This window comes from Marmota flaviventris, chromosome 2 (genome assembly GCF_047511675.1).
Source record: "Marmota flaviventris isolate mMarFla1 chromosome 2, mMarFla1.hap1, whole genome shotgun sequence".
Lineage (NCBI taxonomy): Eukaryota > Metazoa > Chordata > Mammalia > Rodentia > Sciuridae > Marmota > Marmota flaviventris.
In genome coordinates this window covers 138049915-138068981 of record NC_092499.1, presented here as the reverse complement: position 1 = coordinate 138068981, position 19067 = coordinate 138049915, and the positions used below count along the sequence as shown (strand labels likewise).

General features: G+C 47.9%; 1 protein-coding gene across 3 annotated transcripts in view; it reads left to right on the top strand.

Annotated features, from left to right (window-relative positions):
- Window positions 1-19067, top strand: part of Acan (aggrecan) — a 35816-nt gene that overhangs the window by 13303 nt on the left and 3446 nt on the right. The window contains exons 10-12 of one of the 3 annotated variants that reach the window (XM_027921774.2): window positions 1960-2175; window positions 4473-8153; window positions 16458-16571. In XM_027921774.2, coding sequence (XP_027777575.2) covers window positions 1960-2175; window positions 4473-8153; window positions 16458-16571 — 4011 coding nt within the window. Of the gene's footprint in view, window positions 1-1959; window positions 2176-4472; window positions 8154-8997; window positions 9112-16457; window positions 16572-19067 lie in introns of all 3 variants that reach the window. The other 2 variants (XM_071607353.1, XM_071607354.1) reach the window with 2 other exon arrangements.

The window sequence follows — 19067 nt, the reverse complement described above, 5'->3', positions numbered from 1 at the left end:
AAATGGTGATAAAATAGTTTCTGCTTCAAAGAGCATTACATATGAATACAAACAGTTGGGATAGTGCATGCAATGCATTTAAAAATATACATAAATATTTTTAATTTGTAACTCTTGTCAAATTCTCTCCTTCTTGTAAGTATTTTTGTGATGAGGTTAATCAAATAATTTTATTATTCTTTATTAAGTACCAGTAATTCACATTTCTAATTAACCCATGCTGTGGACACACTGCCATATCCATCATTAACAATTAGATTTCTAAAAAGGGTATCAAGGAACAGTTGATGGCCAGGGTGTGGCCAAGCACATTGCTGGGCTCTGATCGGATAAGCTCTCACAGTGTTAATATAGGGTCTAGGTGCACTGACCAGATGTAGGTTATAGAAGAGCTTGGGTCATATTTTCCATATTATGCAAATTGAGGGTCTCTGCAACTTTCTGTGGCTGTATACTTATTTCCAGATAAAATTAAGAGGAAAAAAAAAGAGACCCCAAAATTTAAAATCCTATTCAAATTTCAACCTCTTTTGTAGTTTGGATGTCTCCCAGAGAACCATGTGTTGAAGGCTTAGTCTCTAGGTGGTGGTCCTATTGAGAGGTAGTGGAAATTTTAGAAAGTGGGGCCCAGTTGGAGGAAGTCGATCACTGGAGATGTGACTTTGAAGAGTATTTTGGGAACCCAGGCCCTTCCCCACTGCCTACCTCCTGACTGCTGTGAGGTAAGCAGCTTTGCTCTGCCACACCCTCCCTGCCATGTCATTTCCGCCTCACCACAAGCCACAGCAGTGGGACCAAGCAACGGAGGCCTAAAAACAACTGGAATTTTCTGTGTTCGTCAGCTTTCCTTTGCTGTGACAAAGTATCCGAGAAAACCAACTTAAAGGAGGAAAGATTTATTTGGCTCATAGTTTCAGACCCTGGTCAGCTGGCTCCATTGTTCTGGGCCTGTGGTGAGGCAGAACATCATGGCAGAAGGGCTCACCTCATGGCAACTGGAAAACAGAAAGCAGGAAAGGGGCCAGGGACAACAATGCCTTTCCAAGGCGAGCCCCCCAGTGGCCTCCGTCCTCCAACCAGACCCATCTCCTACAGTTTCCACACCTCCCAATAGTCCAGTGTTGAACTGATCAGTGGGGTGATACATTGATGAGGTCAGAGCCCTTGTGATCCAATCACTTGGATCTGAATGTTGCTGCAGTGGGAGCCACGCCTTCAACACATGAGCCTGAGGGGGACATTTCATACCCAAACCATAAGAGCCCCCATGGGGTCAGGTTCAAGAACACCAGTCCCCTCCCCGGAGCTCATGAGGCTCTTGGCCCAGGACCTATCTCTACTCTGGGTAACAGAAGCCAAGCCAGTTGGTTTTCCAGTAAATTCCCAGCCGTAAACCCTTCTCCCCTGACCCCTGACCCTCAGTGGACTTGGCCTTTTATATTCTCCTGCAGAGAAGTTGAGTTTCCTTCCTACACTTCCCCAATCTGCTGGTTTCCCCCAAACCATAAGAATTCCCCTCACAGTTGATGAATATTTCCTTCCCTCCTCCAAATACCAGGATGGCTGCATGAAATTTAAACATCTCCTTCCTGTTCTTGGTCCTGACACACTTGGGACATAATGTCTCTCCCCAGTAGAAGCAGCATGGTCTGATACCAGATGCTTGGATTCTATCTGCCACTTCTAAGTCACTGACCCTGGGCAAGAAATATAACTCTGAGCTTCATTTGTAAAAAAGGGAGTAGAATCTATTCCACTCTGATCTAGACCACCATGTGCGATTATAAATGGTACACCTGGCTCTTATTAGCTGAGATGGCAGGAGCCATCTTGCAGAACTGAAGGCTGGGTGGCCAGTAAGGCTCTCATGCCAGCTGATCCACCTCAAATTCCCCTAACTCCTCTCAAGGGATGGGTCACTGGCCAGCAGGGGACCCTCATCACCCACGTTCTCTTCAGGTGCATCAATGGTGACCTCTCCAGGAGAAGAGGAGGTCAGAACTCCCACAGCACCCACTGACGTGGAGGACTGGATCATTACCCAAGTGGGACCTGGTGTGGCTGCTGTCCCCATAGGAGAGGAGACAACTGCTGTCCCAGTCTTCACCACTGAGCCAGAAAATCAGACAGAATGGGAACCAGCCTACACCCCAGTGGGCACATCCCCACTGCCAGGTCTGTGTGGGTGGGCTCAGGGCACATCCTGCAGTTGTACATCCCTATCTGCCTGGGTTGTGCCTGGGGGAAGGGGGGCGGTTACTTCCCCCTGGGACCTGGGTTCCTAGGACATGCCCCGGAGTGACAACAAGGCCTTGTGTATAAAACACCCCACACACATGTCCACTGTACTCTTTCCTTTATTTCTCCTGCAGACATCCCCAATGCCCAGCACTGGGCCCATCAGAAGACTCTCAGTCATTCTGTCCTCTTGCATGGACACTCCTACCCTAACCTTTTCCATCTTTAGATCCTTTAGAAGGATTTCCAATAGGGGAGAAAGAACAAAGGAGAGGGTAACTACTGCAGGTCTGACTGTGACCTCTCTACTCGACTTTCTCCTCCTTCCATGTCCCTCCTCTGGATCAGGCCTCCCCAGCCAAGACTTCCTAAACTCTGAAATCAGATGGGGCCTAGTAGGATGAAAGTAACAGTCCCAAAACCTTGTCAGAAGTGTTTTGTGGTCACCAAGGTTTGGGAAGTCCTGGCTTACTGAAAGACTAACAGCTTTCCTCGCTGCCAACCCTCTCAAGTCTTTGATAAGCTAAGGTGCACTGTCATTCTCAGAGAAGAGGTGATGTATGCAGGGTGTCACAAGTAAACCTGATCACAGAGACTTTATTTATTTTCATGGAAGCTTGTTAACATTTAGTGGCTCACAGCACTGGAACACGGATTGAAGTGGTCTACACCATGCGTGTGCCTAGTGCAGTCGGCTCCACAGGGACTGGTGCATCTGAAGAAAAGACCTTCAGAGCTTCCCAATAGTTCATTCAGCCACTCATTCTCCTCGTGGGTCCTCAGCAATTTGGCAGAACTGGGTGCTTCTCTGGAGGCTGAAAATGCAAAGTTCGTTCCCTCCATGCCAAAAGATGAGGATTCAACTCTAGGTGGGATTCTAGCCTCAAGACTTCACCCAACAGCCACACCTGCCTATGGCCCTTTCCTTGCCCCTCACCAGGAAAAGAATAGCTGGGTCCTCTTGGGCAGGAGGGTGTGGCTTGGCCCAGGACTCTGGCCACTATTCATGGGAAGTTATCCATGGGAAAGTGCTCCAGCAGCCTTGTAGACAAGTTTAACTTCAGTTCCTGACCACCTTGCTGATTTCAGCCATATCTGGGACTGTCTGAACTATTGTTCATGCCACGACTTTTTCTTTCAATTGACTTGCTTTTTAAACGACACCTAAATGTATTTAAAAGAGAAATGTTATATTATGACTGCAAATGGTCATGCCAGTGGTTTCTGAGATATGTATATTGTGTGTGTGTGTGTGTGTGTGTGTGTGTAAATCAAAATAGAACTTTTTCTGGGTCCTACCTGTAATCATCCAGTATGCTACTGTACTTCACTACCCACACCCTCCAAAGTTCTCTTCTGAGAAAGAGGGGACTGTGAGCCTACCCAGAGGATCAGATGCATCTTTCCCCAGAAGTATGTGTAAGGTTCAAACCTAGCTATGTTGTTTTTATTTTTATTTTTTTAGTTGTTGATAGACCTTTTTTTTTTAAATTTATATGTGGTGCTGAGAATTGAACCCAATGCCTCATACGTGCTAGGCAAGTGCGCTACCGCTGAGCCCCAGCCCCAGCCCCGCTATTTTGTTTTTAAATGGCAAAGAATATAAGACTGAAAGAAAAGAATGTAACCATGATTATTTAGAATGGTGAGGGTTTTTTCTTTTCTGTTTTTCAAATCCTCTGTAATGGGGATCTCAGAATTGAAAAGGGAATGTGTGTTTACAAATAGCACTACACCGGCTCTGCCAGCTTCATTCTGTCGTCCTCATGTCCCGGCTTGTGGACATGATGAGCTGGGCCCACCCCAGATCCTCTGTCAGCCAGGCTGGGCTAGGGTCTGGGAATTTGCTTCTCTATCAGGTCCCCAGAGGCTGCTGGTGCTGCTGGTCCAGGGATCAAAATTACATGAGATGATAAAGTGGAAGTACTTGAAGGGTGACCTTGGTCGTCTTCAGTGATGGCCCACACATCCAATGGTTTGTGTGGATGGCAGCCTCTACAGTCTCACAAAACACAGGCTGTGAAGGCCTGTGTCCCTGAGGGTAGTGTGGGAGCTTCCTTGTGCCCCTGCTTCTCCCTGCTTCCTTCCCTCTCTTGTCCTCCCTTCCTACTCCCCTTTCCAAGACACTTAAGGATTTCTGAATTCTGGGGAGGAAGGTTTTACTGTGAAAGTACTAGAGTTCAGTTTCAGAGTTACTAAGCCCACACCTCACCTTGTTTCCTCCTTTCCTCCAGGGATCCCTCCCACATGGCCTCCCACTAGTGCAGCAACAGAGGAAAGCACAGAAGGCCCTTCTGCAACTGCAGTGCCCTCTGCCCCGGAAGAGCTTTTCGCCTCGGAGGAGACCTACACACCTGCCCATGTCAGGCCAAGTGGGATGGAACTGCCAGGCTCTGGGGAAGTATCTGGAGCCCCTGACATCAGCGGTGACTTCACAGGCAGTGGAGAAGCTTCAGGACGCATTGACTCCAGTGGGCAGCCCTCAGGGGTCAGTGCAAGTGGACTACCCTCTGGAGACCTTGATTCCAGTGGTATCACCTCCACAGTGGGCTCAGGCCTGCCTGTGGAAAGTGGACTGTCCTCAGGAGATGAAGATAAAATTGAGTGGCCTACCACTCCTAAGGTTGGTGGGCTACCCTCTGGAGGTGAGGGCTTAGAGGGCTCTGCCTCTGGAATAGGGGACCTCAGCAGGCTTCCTTCTGGAGAGGAAGTTCTAGAGACTTCTGCCTCTGGAGTAGGGGATCTCAGTGGACTTCCTTCAGGAAGAGAAGGTCTAGAGACTTCTGCCTCTGGAGTCGAGGAGGTCAGTGGGCTTCCTACTGAAAGCGAAGGCCTAGAGACTTCTACCTCTGGAGTAGAGGACCTCAGTGGGCTTCCTACTGAAAGTGAAGGCCTAGAGACTTCTACCTCCAGAGTAGAGGACCTCAGTGGGCTTCCTACTGAAAAAGAAAGTCTAGAGACTTCTGCCTCAGGAGTAGAAGATATCAGTGGGCTTCCTTCAGGAGGAGAAGGTCTAGAGACTTCTGCCTCTGGAGTCGAGGAGGTCAGTGGGCTTCCTACTGAAAGCGAAGGCCTAGAGACTTCTACCTCTGGAGTAGAGGACCTGAGTGGGCTTCCTTCTGGAGGAGAAGTTCTAGAGACTTCTGCCTCTGGAGTAGAGGACCTGAGTGGGCTTCCTTCTGGAGGAGAAGTTCTAGAGACTTCTGCCTCTGGAGTAGAGGACCTGAGTGGGCTTCCTTCTGGAGGAGAAGTTCTAGAGACTTCTGCCTCTGGAGTAGAGGACCTCAGTGGGCTTCCTTCTGGAGGAGAAGTTCTAGAGACTTCTGCCTCTGGAGTAGAGGAGGTCAGTGTGCTTCCTACTGAAAGAGAAGGTCTAGAAACTTCTGCCTCTGGAGTAGAGGAGGTCAGTGGGCTTCCTACTGAAAGTGAAGGCCTAGAGACTTCTACCTCTGGAGTAGAGGACGTCAGTGGGATTCCTACAGAAAAGGAAGGTCTAGAGACCTCTGCCTCTGGAGTGGAGGACATCAGTGGGCTTCCTTCTGGAATAGGAGGTCTAGAGACTTCTACCTCTGGAGTAGAGGACATCAGTGGGCTTTCTTCTGGAGGAGAAGTTCTAGAGACTTCTGCCTCTGGAGTAGGAGATGTCAGCAGGCTTCCTACTGGAAGAGAAGGTCTAGACATTTCTGCCTCTGGCATAGATGATGAACTTAGTGGTGGACTTCCTTCTGGAAGAGAAGGTATAGAGATTTCTGCTTCTGGAGTAGGAGAAGATATCAGTGGACTTCCTTCTGGAAGGGAAGGTCTAGAGACCTCAACTTCTGGAACTGAAGAAACCTCAGAAGGATTACCTTCTGGAACAGAAGATTTGGTGGGGTCTGCTTCTGGAACCTTGGTCTTTGAAAAGCTGCCTTCTGGAACTGTAGGAAGTGGACAAGCTCCAGAAGAAAGTGGCCTTCCCTCTGGGTTTAGTGGTGAGTATTCTGGAGTGGACCTTGGAAGTGGCCCATCCTCTGGCCTGCCTGATTTTAGTGGACTTCCATCTGGATTTCCAACTGTTTCTCTAGTGGATACTACATTGGTAGAAGTGGTCACAGCCTCCACTGCAAGTGAACTGGAAGGGAGGGGAACCATTGGCATCAGTGGTGCAGGAGAAATATCTGGGCTGCCCCTCAGTGAACTGGACATTAGCGGGGGAGAAAGTGGACTCCCTTCAGGAATTGAACTCAGTGGTCAAACATCTGGGTCTCCTGACATCAGTGGAGAAACATCTGGATTCTTTGGTGTTAGTGGACAGCCATCTGGGTTTCCTGACATCAGTGGGGAAACATCTGGAGTGACTGAGCTTAGTGGACTATCTTCTGGACAACCAGATGTCAGTGGAGAAGCATCTGGAGTTCTTTTTGGCAGCATCCCACCATTCGGCATAACTGACCAGAGTGGAGAAACATCCGGGGTTCCTGATCTCAGTGGGCAGCCATCAGGAATAACACCCAGAATCCCGGACCTGGTTTCTGGCACCATGAGTGGCAGTGGGGAATCTTCTGGAATTACATTTGTGGACACCAGTTTGATTGAAGTGACCCCTACTACATTTAAAGAAGAAGAAGGCTTAGGGTCAGTGGAACTCAGTGGTCTCCCTTCTGGGGAGACAGATCTGTCAGGCACATCTGGGGTAGTGGATGTCAGTGGACAATCTTCTGGAATAATCGATTCCAGTGGGTTTACATCCCAGGCTCCAGAATTCAGTGGCCTACCAAGTGGAGTAACTGAGGTCAGTGGAGAAACTTCTGGAGCTGAGATTGGGAGCAACCTGTCTTCAGGAGGATATGATGGCAGTGGACTTCCATCAGGTTTCCCAACTGTCTCTCTCATAGACAGAACTTTGGTGGAATCTGTAACCCAGGCTCCAACAGCCCAAGAAGCTGGAGAAGGACCTTCAGGCATTTTGGAACTCAGTGGTGCCCATTCTGGAGCACCAGACATGTCTGGAGACCATTCTGGATCTTTGGACCTCAGTGGACTGCAATCTGGGATGGTGGAACCCAGCGGAGAGCCATCAAGCACTCCATATTTTAGTGGGGACTTTTCAAGCACTGCTGAAATAAGCGGAGAATCCTCTGTAGCCACAAGCACGAGTGGAGAGGCCTCAGGTCTTCCAGAAGTTACTTTAATCACTTCAGAGTTCGTGGAGGGTGTAACTGAACCAACTGTTGTTTCCCAGGAACTCGGCCAAAGATCCCCTGTGACATACACACCCCAGCTTTTTGAGGCCAGTGGGGAAGCCTCTGCCTCTGGGGACATTAGTGGGGCTACACCAACGTTCCCCAGTTCTGGAGTAGAAGCATCATCAGTCCCAGAAGCCAGCAGTGAATTGTCTGCCTATCCTGAGGCTGAAGTGGGAACATCTGCTGCCCCAGAGGCCAGCGGAGAGGCCAGTGGAGAGGTGTCTGGGGCCTCTACTCTGCAGGAAACCACCTCTGCCTTGCATGAAGCTGACCTCGAGAAAGCCTCGGGCCTGGGGGTGAGCAGCAGCCCTTGGGCTTTTCAGGAAGGCTCCATGGAGGGGTCTGCTGCTCCTGAAGTGACCAGAGAGTCAACCATCACCTATGATGTGGGCACAGAGGCATCTGGCATGCCTTCAGCCTCTCCTGTGACTTCTGGGGACAGGACTGAAATCAGTGGAGACCTGTCTGGTCAGACCTCAGGGATGGATATTGTCATCAGCACCAGCATCCCAGAATCTGAATGGAACCAGCAGACCCAGCACCCTGCAGAGGCACATCTAGAAATCGAGTCTTCAAGTCCCTTGTTCTCAAGAGAAGAGACCCAAACAGCTGGAACAGCCACCTCCCCAACAGATGCTTCCATCCCAGCTTCCCCAGAGGGATCGGGTGAAGCAGAGTCCACCGTTTCAGGTATTGTTGTTTTTCATCCTTTAAATGTGTCTGGACAGCTGTACTGTAGAAAGACACTGTGGAGCTTTAAGTTTCCAAGCACAGTTCCACCACAGATTAGCTGTGCAGCCTCAGGCAAGAGTTTTAACTTCTCTGAGCTTTCCTTCTATAAAATGAGAATAGTACCAAGAAAACTAAACAGAATATAAATATAGATAAAGCAAGTATTATATTTTGCACACAATACACCCTCACAAAGATTAGTGACTGTTACCCTAACAGTGGAGTTACATCACATGAGCATTTATGTGTGAATTCAGCTGTGTGTACTTGGCACAGGGAAAAAAGGGCGATTTAGAAAGTCCTGGAAATTCTGTTCATGCATCATGCCCCAGGGTGAGTGTGAGAGAAGAGAGTGAATCTGCTGATGACATTTTTAATGTCTGATTATGTGTTTTGTGTAAGACTAAAACCTGCATAATTTAGGGAACTATGAAGTGCTATTTTGGCCATGTCCCAACTTTAGACTCTGAGTCCTTACCTACCCCAGGAAGGGACTCCCTAGATGACTGTGATTGCCTCACCTCCACACAGTCCTAGGAACCGGTCACCTGGCAAGTAGCTGCTTTCCCTTTGCTTTTTGTTTGGGGATTCCTTGACCCTCCCACAGGGCTAAGAGAGCGTTCATAGTCAGCAAAAGAGTCCCCACCCCCAGATGCTGGGGGCCAAGTGCCCAGAAACAAGCTGACCCAAAGCCACCCTCCTGGAGTTTAGGGATCTCATGACCCAGCTGCACAGTCTTGGAGACTGCATTGGCACCAGGTGGCTGTGTTCTTGATACTCAGCCTCTTCCCTGGGGTTGAAGCCCCTGCCAGGTCCTGTGCAGAGGAGCCCTGTGGTGTTGGAACCTGCCAGGAGACAGAGGGACGTGTCATATGTTTTTGCCCCCCTGGCCACACTGGCGAGCACTGTGACATAGGTAAGAGCCTTGTGGGGTATGGGGGTGTGGGTAGGGACACTGGATAGACTGACTCCTTCGTCCCCAGAAGGGGCCACAGGCAAGAGGAGATGACCAGGGTCAACTGTAGCCTCAGGCTTTGCAGACTAGGAAGGAGAGGTCTGCAGCAGCAGAGTGTCAGGGGTCACAGCCTCACAAACACAGCTTCCCAGAGCATCTAGTGGACAAGACGGTTTAGGAGAAAAAAAGTTAAGTTAAATAATTAGGCAAGCAAGTAGTTTGTTTTCTATCAGGCCAAAGGCTACTCTATGAGTGCTTGAATTTTGAAGATAAAAAAGAGCCCTCCAAGAAATGTTGAACTTGGGGTGAGTATTGGTACCCCCGGACACGTCCCTCTGTCTCTCAAGGGGGCTGTTTTGTATCATGCAGGGTGAGCTCCACCGAGAAAGTCTCTGTGGCTCCCTAGTGTTTGGGTCTGGATGGCATCTGAGTCCCCTTCCTGTCCTGAAGGAAATAATACAGTGCTTGTCACACCCAGCAGTGTGTTTCCCACGGGCACCCATTGCCCTGGAAGCTCTGTTGGTTCGATGCCATGGTCAAGCAGCCTGTGGGACGGGTAAGGAACCTGGGGCTCCTCTGATTGGAGGTGGTTAGAATCCACCTGTCATTCTGTGGACACATCCAAGGCCTGAGGCCACGATGACATCTTATCTCTTCAACATTAAAGAGGTACCCTGTTACCGCCAAGATCCTGTGCTTGGGTTAGCTCTTTCCACGGCCCAGTGCCCTTGTTCCTAGCTTCTCTCTCTAGTCAAGGTCTTTCACAAAAGGGCTTTATTCCTAGAACATGCCCAAAATTGGAGAATGGAATTCCAGGGGCAGAAAACAACCACTTCCAGGTTTGCCAGGCAAATCCTGCTAGGTACCTAGCACCCAATAGCCTTTACATCATCCCCAAAGGCTCTGAGTCTGGATATGTGACTATATGTGAAAATTAACATATCATTATATATTAGATACTCATATGTACTGTGTGGCTGGCACTTCTATAGTAAATATGTACAAGCATTAGGGCAGATAGCATCTGTTCTTTCCCCCTCTGGGGTCAGTCTCTGCCCATAAGTCAGAGCTGGAAACTAAGGACACTCTGGGCCTCCAAGACCAGAGCGGGTGAGCTCTCCTTACTGCCCAAGGGATAATTTTTTCATGGGCTATAGTGACCCCAGGAACTGTAGCCAAATGTCTCAAACCGGGGATGACTCTATTCTTGTGGTCAGGGGGCAGTTACTGGGGACTGAACCCAGCTACTTTCCACCATTGAGCTACATCCCCAACCCTTTTTTTTTTCGGGGCGGGGGGAAGCTCTTAATTTTTTACTTTGAGACAAGAGCTTGCTAAGTTGCTGAGGCTGGCTGGCCTTAAACTTACAATCCTCCTGTCTCAGCATCCTGAATAGCTAGGATTACAGGCATGCACCAACGTGCTTAGCCATTCCTTCCCAAACCTGATACTTGAGGCAAAAATGTGACACTAGTATCAGAAGTCAAGCAAGGCTCATGTCCTCAGCAGCCCTGAAGTTAGTAAAATCAGATGACAGTAAAACTTAACTACTCTATTATAAGGGCAGCCTTTCTCTGATCTTGCATATTTCCTCAGGGCTCTCCCAAGATTTCTTCCCCAACAGCTCTATGAGCAGGTTGGTAATTATTCCTATTTGAAACTGGAAAGAAGAGAGGTTAATTCATTTGCCTGAATCCACTATATGAGTTGAATCAAGGATCAAGGTCTGAGTTCACTTTTTTAGCACACTGGGCTAAATTAGAAACTGCCTCTTAAACATAATAACAAGTTGCTGGGCATAATGGCACATGCTTGTAATCCCAGAACTCGGGAAGCTGAGGCAGGAGAATCTCAAGTTCAAGGCCAGCCTCAGCAATTTAGCAAGGTCCCAAGCAACTGAGGGAGACTCTGTCTCAAAACAAAATTTTTTTAAATTTTTAAAGTGGAGCTGGGGATGTAGTCAGTGGTAAATATCCAGGGTTCAATCCCCACTACCAAATAAATAAATAAATAAATAACAACAACAAGTTGCTGGTCGCAAAAATCTGAAGGCAGATATCTGGGGAGCCAGAATGAAAAAGGGCTGTGGAATCAGAGTCAGTCTGATCGACACGCACAGCCAAGCCCCTGCTTTCCTCATTTGACAACAGGGATCAATGATAGTGGTTCTCAGACCAGACCCATGGATTCTGATTGAAATGGTCCTGTGGCCTTTGGCATTGGGGCTTTTAAATTCCCAGGTAACTTCAATGTGCGGCCAGGGCTGAGAACACTGCAGTACGGGTCACCTGAGTATAACATCAGCCAAGAGGCATTCAATAAAAATCAGTTCCCCTTCACTATCTCTCATGCCACTAGTTACGGAAACCTTAGCATCCCTACAGAGCAGGTGATGAGGATCAGTGCAGCACAAGCCTGGGCTTTCACTCCCCAGGCCTGTGCCCTGGGGTCCCCAGTCACTCCTGTTCAATGTAGCTCAAGGTTCAAGTGCTTCCAGGACTGTAGATGGTGTCTGGTCTCCATGGATGAACCACCTACCATCTTGCTCCAGAATTGGGAGCCAAAGGTTGTTAAAGAAACCATGATTTCTAACAGGAACCAAATACGGTGTTTTGTGGAATGTATGGTAATATTTAATATTCAGGGGAGATGTTTGCCTAGCAACGGAATTAGAGGCTGTATTTTGTCCTAAAAGAAACATTTGAACCATTTATTGTGGCACACACCTGTAATCCCAGCAACTCAGGAGGCTGAGGCAAGAGGATCACAAGTTCCAGGCTAGATTCAACAACTTAACAAGACTGTCTCAAAATAAAAAGGTCTGGGGATGTAACTCAGTGGTTAAGTGCTCCTGGCTTCAATCCCCAATATAAAAAAGAAAAAGAAAAGAAACGTTTGGGAATCACTGTCATCTTATTTAGTCAGTATTCCATAAACAAATTCTTGATAAATTATTAATTAGTACTTTCTACTTCAAAATAAATATCTGATTAATGAATGCTCAGATTCTTTAGCAATCAAAAGTAGGTCTATTCTATTCTTACCCACTTAAAAATCATCATCTTCCTCACCTGCATTACTGATAGCATCTATGAGGAGTGACTAAGGTTTCCCAGCTGCTGTTTAAAATCAAGGGAGTGCTTTTAAAAAGCATCATACTTGGGCTCCTCCCTAAGATATTCTGATTCAGTTGGTCTGGAGAGGACCTCCTGCACTAGCATTTAAAAAAATTAAAAATTTAAATTAAAAAAATTGTTTTAACTATCCCGTTAATTTATAGTGTGCAACAAAGGTTGAAAAAGCACTGTTCTAATCAGATCTCACATCTGATTTTCAGTCATTGCTGAACTTCTCCTAACTTCTAGCTTAGAAAGATACAAAATTAAAGTTTAATCAGTCTTTTTTCTATTTTACTGAAATTGTTCACTTTTTTGGTTGGGAATTCTAATTTATGATCGGACACTGTCTCTTCTTCTAGGGAATACATTTAACTTTCAGTAAAACCTTTTTGTCTGGGAAAGAAGTACTTTCACCGAAACTGAAAAATATAGGGCTATAAAAATCTAAAAATTCAAAGTAGACCTTCTTGACTTGACTCAACCAAAAAGTCCATGGGCAGGTCTTAACAAGCAACTTAATTGAATTGAAGCAGGATATTAAAATTGCACTCAAAATCAACCTTTAGAATATAGAAGACTTTAAATAGTATAATAGTAGTATACTTTTTAATTTAATGATTTTTATTTTAAAAGCAAATTGGGACTGGCAAAAATACCCTCATAATTCCTCCCTCAGTAGTATAAAAGACCCAATAAGAAAGTCAGTATCTATACTCAAGTCTGCCCATCCTTATTGGTCTTAGGTTTTTGCATGGTGCCCAGCAGCTACTGAGTTAAGCAATTTTCTCTATGCTTCTTAAGGGGATCCCCACCCCCAGTCCTTATCCTGGAAAATTATGTCCTGGAAAAAAATTAAAAGTTCACTCTTGTCTTAGAAAGATAAGCATCCAGCTGCACAGATGGTATACCGAATAAAGAGTACCATTCATATTGTAGTCTTTATGAGTGGCAAACCATTAGTCAAGTATCACTTGGGTAAAATCACTTGTCACCCTTTGTTCAGCATCTTCATGTGTCAAATAAACTCCAGCTCACCTGGGGGTCCTGGGCTCTGATCCAGGTGGACAAGACCTACTCAAGGTGGAGGCCTGATATCTCCAATTCAGACACCAAGTATTATTTCCAAGTATCTCCATTACTTTGGCCTTCACAAGGGGGCTCCCAATTCTTTCCTCTCCTAAGTTAGAGGTACCACTGGAAGGCCCTGCTGAGGTATGAACCATCCCTTTTAGTTTTAGTAGTGGTAACAGAAGCTAGAGAGTCCTGACAGTACCCAGACTCCCTGCTCCGTGATGATGAGTGAACATTGGGTGGCTGTAGAGGAAATGGTAACAAGGTCCCAAGATTCCAGGACCCCAGTGTCTCTGTCCCTCCATCATCCAGTCTCATTTTCTTACTCTCTCTCCCATCTCTTCTCATCTGTCACCCCTGTTTGCCAGCATAAGCAAGTCTCTTCACTTGTATCCCTAACTATAAATGGCATCATGTCTATACCCACTGGCATTTGGAGGATAACATGAGTGTGTCAGAGAATCCGGCTCAGACAAGGTTGTTAGCAGATCTTGGTCCTCTCTTCCTTTCCTCTCTTCCTTTAAGATGTCTTCCACTGCCCAAAGCCCTTTCCTCCCTCTACCCCCCTATCACATGGTATGGGACACCCCCAACTGGACCCAGTCCTATTCCTCTCTTGGTTCTAGAAGCTGAGAGATGCTTTAACTGCCCCTCACAGAAAGAGGTGGACATTTAGGTCCAGAGTGGCTCTTGCAGACAGATAAAGAGGAGATGAGGTGCCCAGGACTGAGGGATTAATAAGAAAACTACACACAGGATATCAGCCCTCTCCCTGCAGCTGAAGATGTAGACTCAGCCTCTCTAAACTGCCCCAGTGGGACCCACAGGCTCTTTGCTCTTCAGAATTGTGGCCCTTCTGTCCCTCCTACAAAAAAAAATAAATAATAATAAGCTTCTGATTCCAGAAATTGGTTCAATCTGTCCTTGCAACCTTCTCAGATTTGGTGCCCTGGCCAAACACAGGGAAAACAACACTGCCCTGGAGCTCACACAGCCTGGGGACGGGCAGTACAAGGTACAATCTCCAAGCCTCTGGGCAGCTGGAAGCTGTCTGGCCTGACCTGCTTCTGGGCCTCCCATCTTTGCCACCCTTCCTGATTTGATCAGGAGCCCCAGAGTTGATGTCTGGCTTTTCTCCCAAGAAGCCACCCCTGTCCCCTGCTCTGTACAACTGCTTTAGCGCCTACATTTGCTTCATTCCCCTTGCCCAGTGCTGCCCACTTCCCATAATGATGCTAATGGACAAAAGAGAACACAGCTTTCCTGAAGCAGGAGAGCCGCCCCAGCTTCACCCTGCTGACTGACCTGACCTATTGCTGCTACTGCTGCTGCTGGGAATCCTGGTGCATGCTGGGAATCCAAGTGCATGCTGGGATTTCAATCAGTTCCTCCATGCATTTTGAGTTTGCTCAGAACAGTTCCAAACCTGGAACTGTTGGTTTCTAATCTATGGTATGCACTCCTTGAAATGAAGTTAAGGACTCTGTGGGACAAGAGAGATGCTCAAGAAACAGAGATTAGGAGCTTCACAGGATGAGCAAGACACCTGGGAACCAGAGATTTTCAGGCCACCCATTGCGCAAACCCAACTTTGGCCAAGAAGATGTCTATTATGCACAAACTTGAAGATCCAGAGGAAGATACTTTTGCTCTCATGTCAGAGGATTGACTTTAAGATCTGGTTTGCTCTTAATGGAGGCAAGAACTAAGTCCTGGAACATAATGAGGATTCAGAGGTCCTATTCCCAGCCCAGGGCTTAGCTACTCACATAGATACCACACATAAACATGCCATTGGATCCTGGAGGTTGCATGAACCAGCTGCACATACCAAGGCTTAGCATCTCCCAACTACATATCATGGTGCCCCATGAGCCACTGGAGACCTCTTGTTGCAGAATTTTACTGATGTGTTGGCAAGAGGATTTGCATAATACCTTCATCTTGTCCCCGGTCAGGGAAACCTAGGGAGAAAAATAAAAAATAGCAGGAGCTTTGGACTACAAAGACAGCAGAAGAATTCCTTCATGTCTTCTGGTTTCTCAGAAAGGTTCAGAAAGACCATATTAAGAGATTCAGTTCTCATCATGGCTAATTGAGGAAAGGTTGAGGCAAAGGCCAATGACTTTACCAGCCCAAGTTCTACAAAGAAGTTTGACCAGAAAAACATCTTCGGACAAAAACAGAAGGAAGAAGAGCTGACCTGAGAAGAAGAGGCTGATGGGCATCTGATTGTATTTCAGAATTGAGTGGCTGGTAGGCAGCTACTCACTGAGCACCTGGTCAGCTTCAAAATGCTTGCCTCCCATTCACAGGATGGAGCCTTTCCAGACCGTACCAAAACCATTTGCCGCAGGAGAGAAGAGTCTGGAAGAGTCTTTACTCACTGGAGATATTCACCTTCTGTGGCCTTAAACTGGAAGATTAAATGGGGAAATGTTGGACAGGATTTTAGTCCCTATCCCAAGAAAAAGATACCAGCTTCATTTTTACAAGATATTTTACAATTTTTTTTTTTTTTTTTAGTGAAAGCAAAGAAGGTGTCTGCAACCCAAGAAGTCTAGTGAGTTTCATATGGATATCCCAAGTGGCCATTTTCTCATGGATCTATACTCTGCAGACCCCATTTCTAGTTTGTTCATTCTGGTACTGTATCACCTTGTCCTTTTTCCCGAGCTCAGAGCTACAGAGAAAAACAGGAAAAGAAAGAGTCCTAAACAAGCTTCAAGAACCCGACTTCCAGTGTCTTTGCTCACCACTGTGTTCATAGTTCAGACTCCATGGCTTCCTGAAACATTCACAAAAGAAGACATCTTGGAGGAACTTTTGGCTTCAAAAGTACCATATCTCTCCAACCCACTGGGAAACCTGGCTTCAGGGCTCCAAGCTTGTCAATCAAGAATCACACACATCCAAGAAAAACCCTGTCAGAATCTTTGGTTCAGCATTCCAAGATGGCGGCAGCAGCAGCAGCAGCAACAGTTCTCAGGAAAACCAGCCATTCCCCTCCCCAGGCTCTGGACAGCAGCAGGGCTGGCTACCCATAAGGAGGCCACAGTGCTTGTGAGGCTGGATTTGCGGGCAGGAGTCCTAATGGTGGCCCTTGATTTCTTGCAGACATTGATGAGTGCCTCTCAAGCCCTTGTCTGAATGGAGCCACCTGCGTGGATGCCATCGACTCTTTCACATGCTTATGCCTTCCCAGCTACGGAGGGGACCTGTGTGAGATCGGTACGGCCGTCTCTGCTTCAGCTAATGTTACTAACAGTTGCACCTCCTCTTTCCTCACCCTTCCCTTCTAATCCCAGACTCTAGGCCCTGACCAGGGCCCCATATCCATCTGGACAACCACCAAGAAGTCTGCTTTTCCCACTGATTCTCACTCTTTTTCTTGCTCTTCCCCCTGAAAACCCTCTTCTGGAGCACTGCCTGATCTGATGACAGGAGAAACTGCAGGCTAGGCAGCCTGCACTTTGGAAGGTGGGGCTCTAGGAAACTTTATACCACTAACTTTCTCCAGGACTTGCAGACTTGCTGATGCCACCACTGAGCTTGGTGCATGCATCAGAGTAAGAGGATAGAGCCGATTCTGTGCACTTGTCTTGAAGGAAGCTATGGGTGGGAACAATTGTGTCTCACTCCAGTGACAGCCTCAGATCTTCCCAGTATGGTCATGGGCAGCATCTGTCTGCTTTATCATCTGTGGGCCTTTTATGGCTCTTCCATGGTCGAAGGAGCCAAGCTACCTTGCTCTTCCCCTGGGTGAAAGCTGTGGTTGGTCTGCCTGAGAGCTCCTGTGTCACCAGCATGCTCAAGTCATGCATGAACAGGGACTGCTGCATGTCACCTTCTCTTCTTCACATCATGACAGCTGCTACATTGGTCATGCTTTCCTTCTTCCTTCCTTCTTCAAGACCAAGGACTGGCCAGAAAGAACAGTCTCACTGCAAGGGGCAGGGGTTGAGTTGCCTCTCTTGGGTCTTGCCAACCCCTCTATTTCTCACCTACATTCCAGGAACCCTCCCAGGGCCAGGCTGAGCCCCAGCTCTCTCCCTATGGACCTTCCTACTCTCCCCCCAGCCCCCCTGGATTACATGGGCTTTCTGACTCAGAGGGGAGATATGGCTTCAGGTGTTGGTAGCAATGATGCACACCTGGAAGTGTGCAAGATCTCAAAGCTCTTTTTCAAAGAACTCTCAAGGTGGATACCAGAAACTTCCAGAAAGCAGCTGAAATTCCTTGGCATAAGCATTATGGGTGGTAGTCGAGATTTGAATGTCCCTTGAAGACAATGACAGTGTTACAGGTTAGTGGAGGAATTTAAGGCTTCTAGAAGAAAAGGCCTGAATACCCCTCCTCTCCTGCAACCTCAGCTGGGTTTTGGAGAGCTACAGGATTTTCTCCCCAGGATACCAAAACCATTTGCTGCAGGAGAGAAGAGTCTGGAACATCCACACAGACAAAAGCTCTGGGGTTCCAGCATGGAAAGGGGAGGTTGTACAGGAATGGAGGCAGGGCTTTCATGGGGCTCTGAACTCTGATGGAACAGAGTTTGTTTCAGAGCCTCTCAGAGAGGCCCTGGGCCTGGGTACCCAGTGAAGCCAGGCTGCATCTCTTCTCCCACTCCAGCCCTCTGCCCTCACCACCCCACAGTGCCTCATTCTTCATCTCTGGCCTCACAGCCTTTCCCAGTCTCCCTGGAATTCTGTCTGTGTTCCACAAAGCCTCCATCGTGCATGGCCCCACATAAGCACCCCCCCCCAACTGCTTCACCCTCCAGCTTTGCCTGCCCAGGTCAGCCCACAGGCACTGAGATGACCCAAGAACTGACCCCACAAGTCAGCACTGGGGTGAAATCTCTGTCTTCCTCGTGGTGCTGAGCTACCTCTGATGCACACCCGGAAGTGTATCTGAGACCTCCCCAGTGCTTTCCAGACCTTTGCCTCATCCTCTGGGAGAGCATTGGTAGCAGGGGACAAGGCCTCCCCTCAGTTCCTCCTGCTACTCCACCTCTTTCTTCTCAGACTATTGGCCTCCACTCTACTGTTTTCACTCTTCCCAAGCCATGTCCTCCTCCCTTGGCAAGCATCCACCATGCATGCTAAGACACCTTCCCCAGCCTGCCAGTCCTTCCTTCCTGATGGCCAGATTGGTGGCATCCAGTGGGAGGCTGCCTACATCCTGAAGCGTTCATGGCCCCAGGGTCCTCCACCTGGGTGGGCAGTCCTCCACTTAGGAGGACCCCTCCACATGGGAGGCCCCAGGGGATGAAGGGCGAGAAGGACTTGAATTCCCTCTGTCCAGTGCTGCGCTGGCAGACATTTGACGACTGGATCTCACAGAGGAAAGAGGAGCCCTGATGGTGGCAACTGTCAGCTCCTGAGGGGCAAATACTCTCACCAAGGCCAATTTAAAATTGCCAGTACCATGTCATGCAGGCGGAGTTAGGAAGTGACGCTTACAGTCACTGATCCTGAGTGACAGGCTCCTGCATATCCCTCCAGAACAGCCCCTTCTCCAGAGCAGAGAGCTCATTACAAATTTAGAAGTACTCCCCTCTTCCCATCTGCCACCAAAATATAAACAAAAATGAAAGCCAGGGCCCCTGGATCAGGGGTGGACCCCTGGCTGGCTGTGTCGCTCTCTAAGACAGCATTCAGCCAGAGGCCTCTCTGATAAATGGCCTGAGCGCTGTCATTCTTTGCACCCAAAGCAGACGGATTTCTG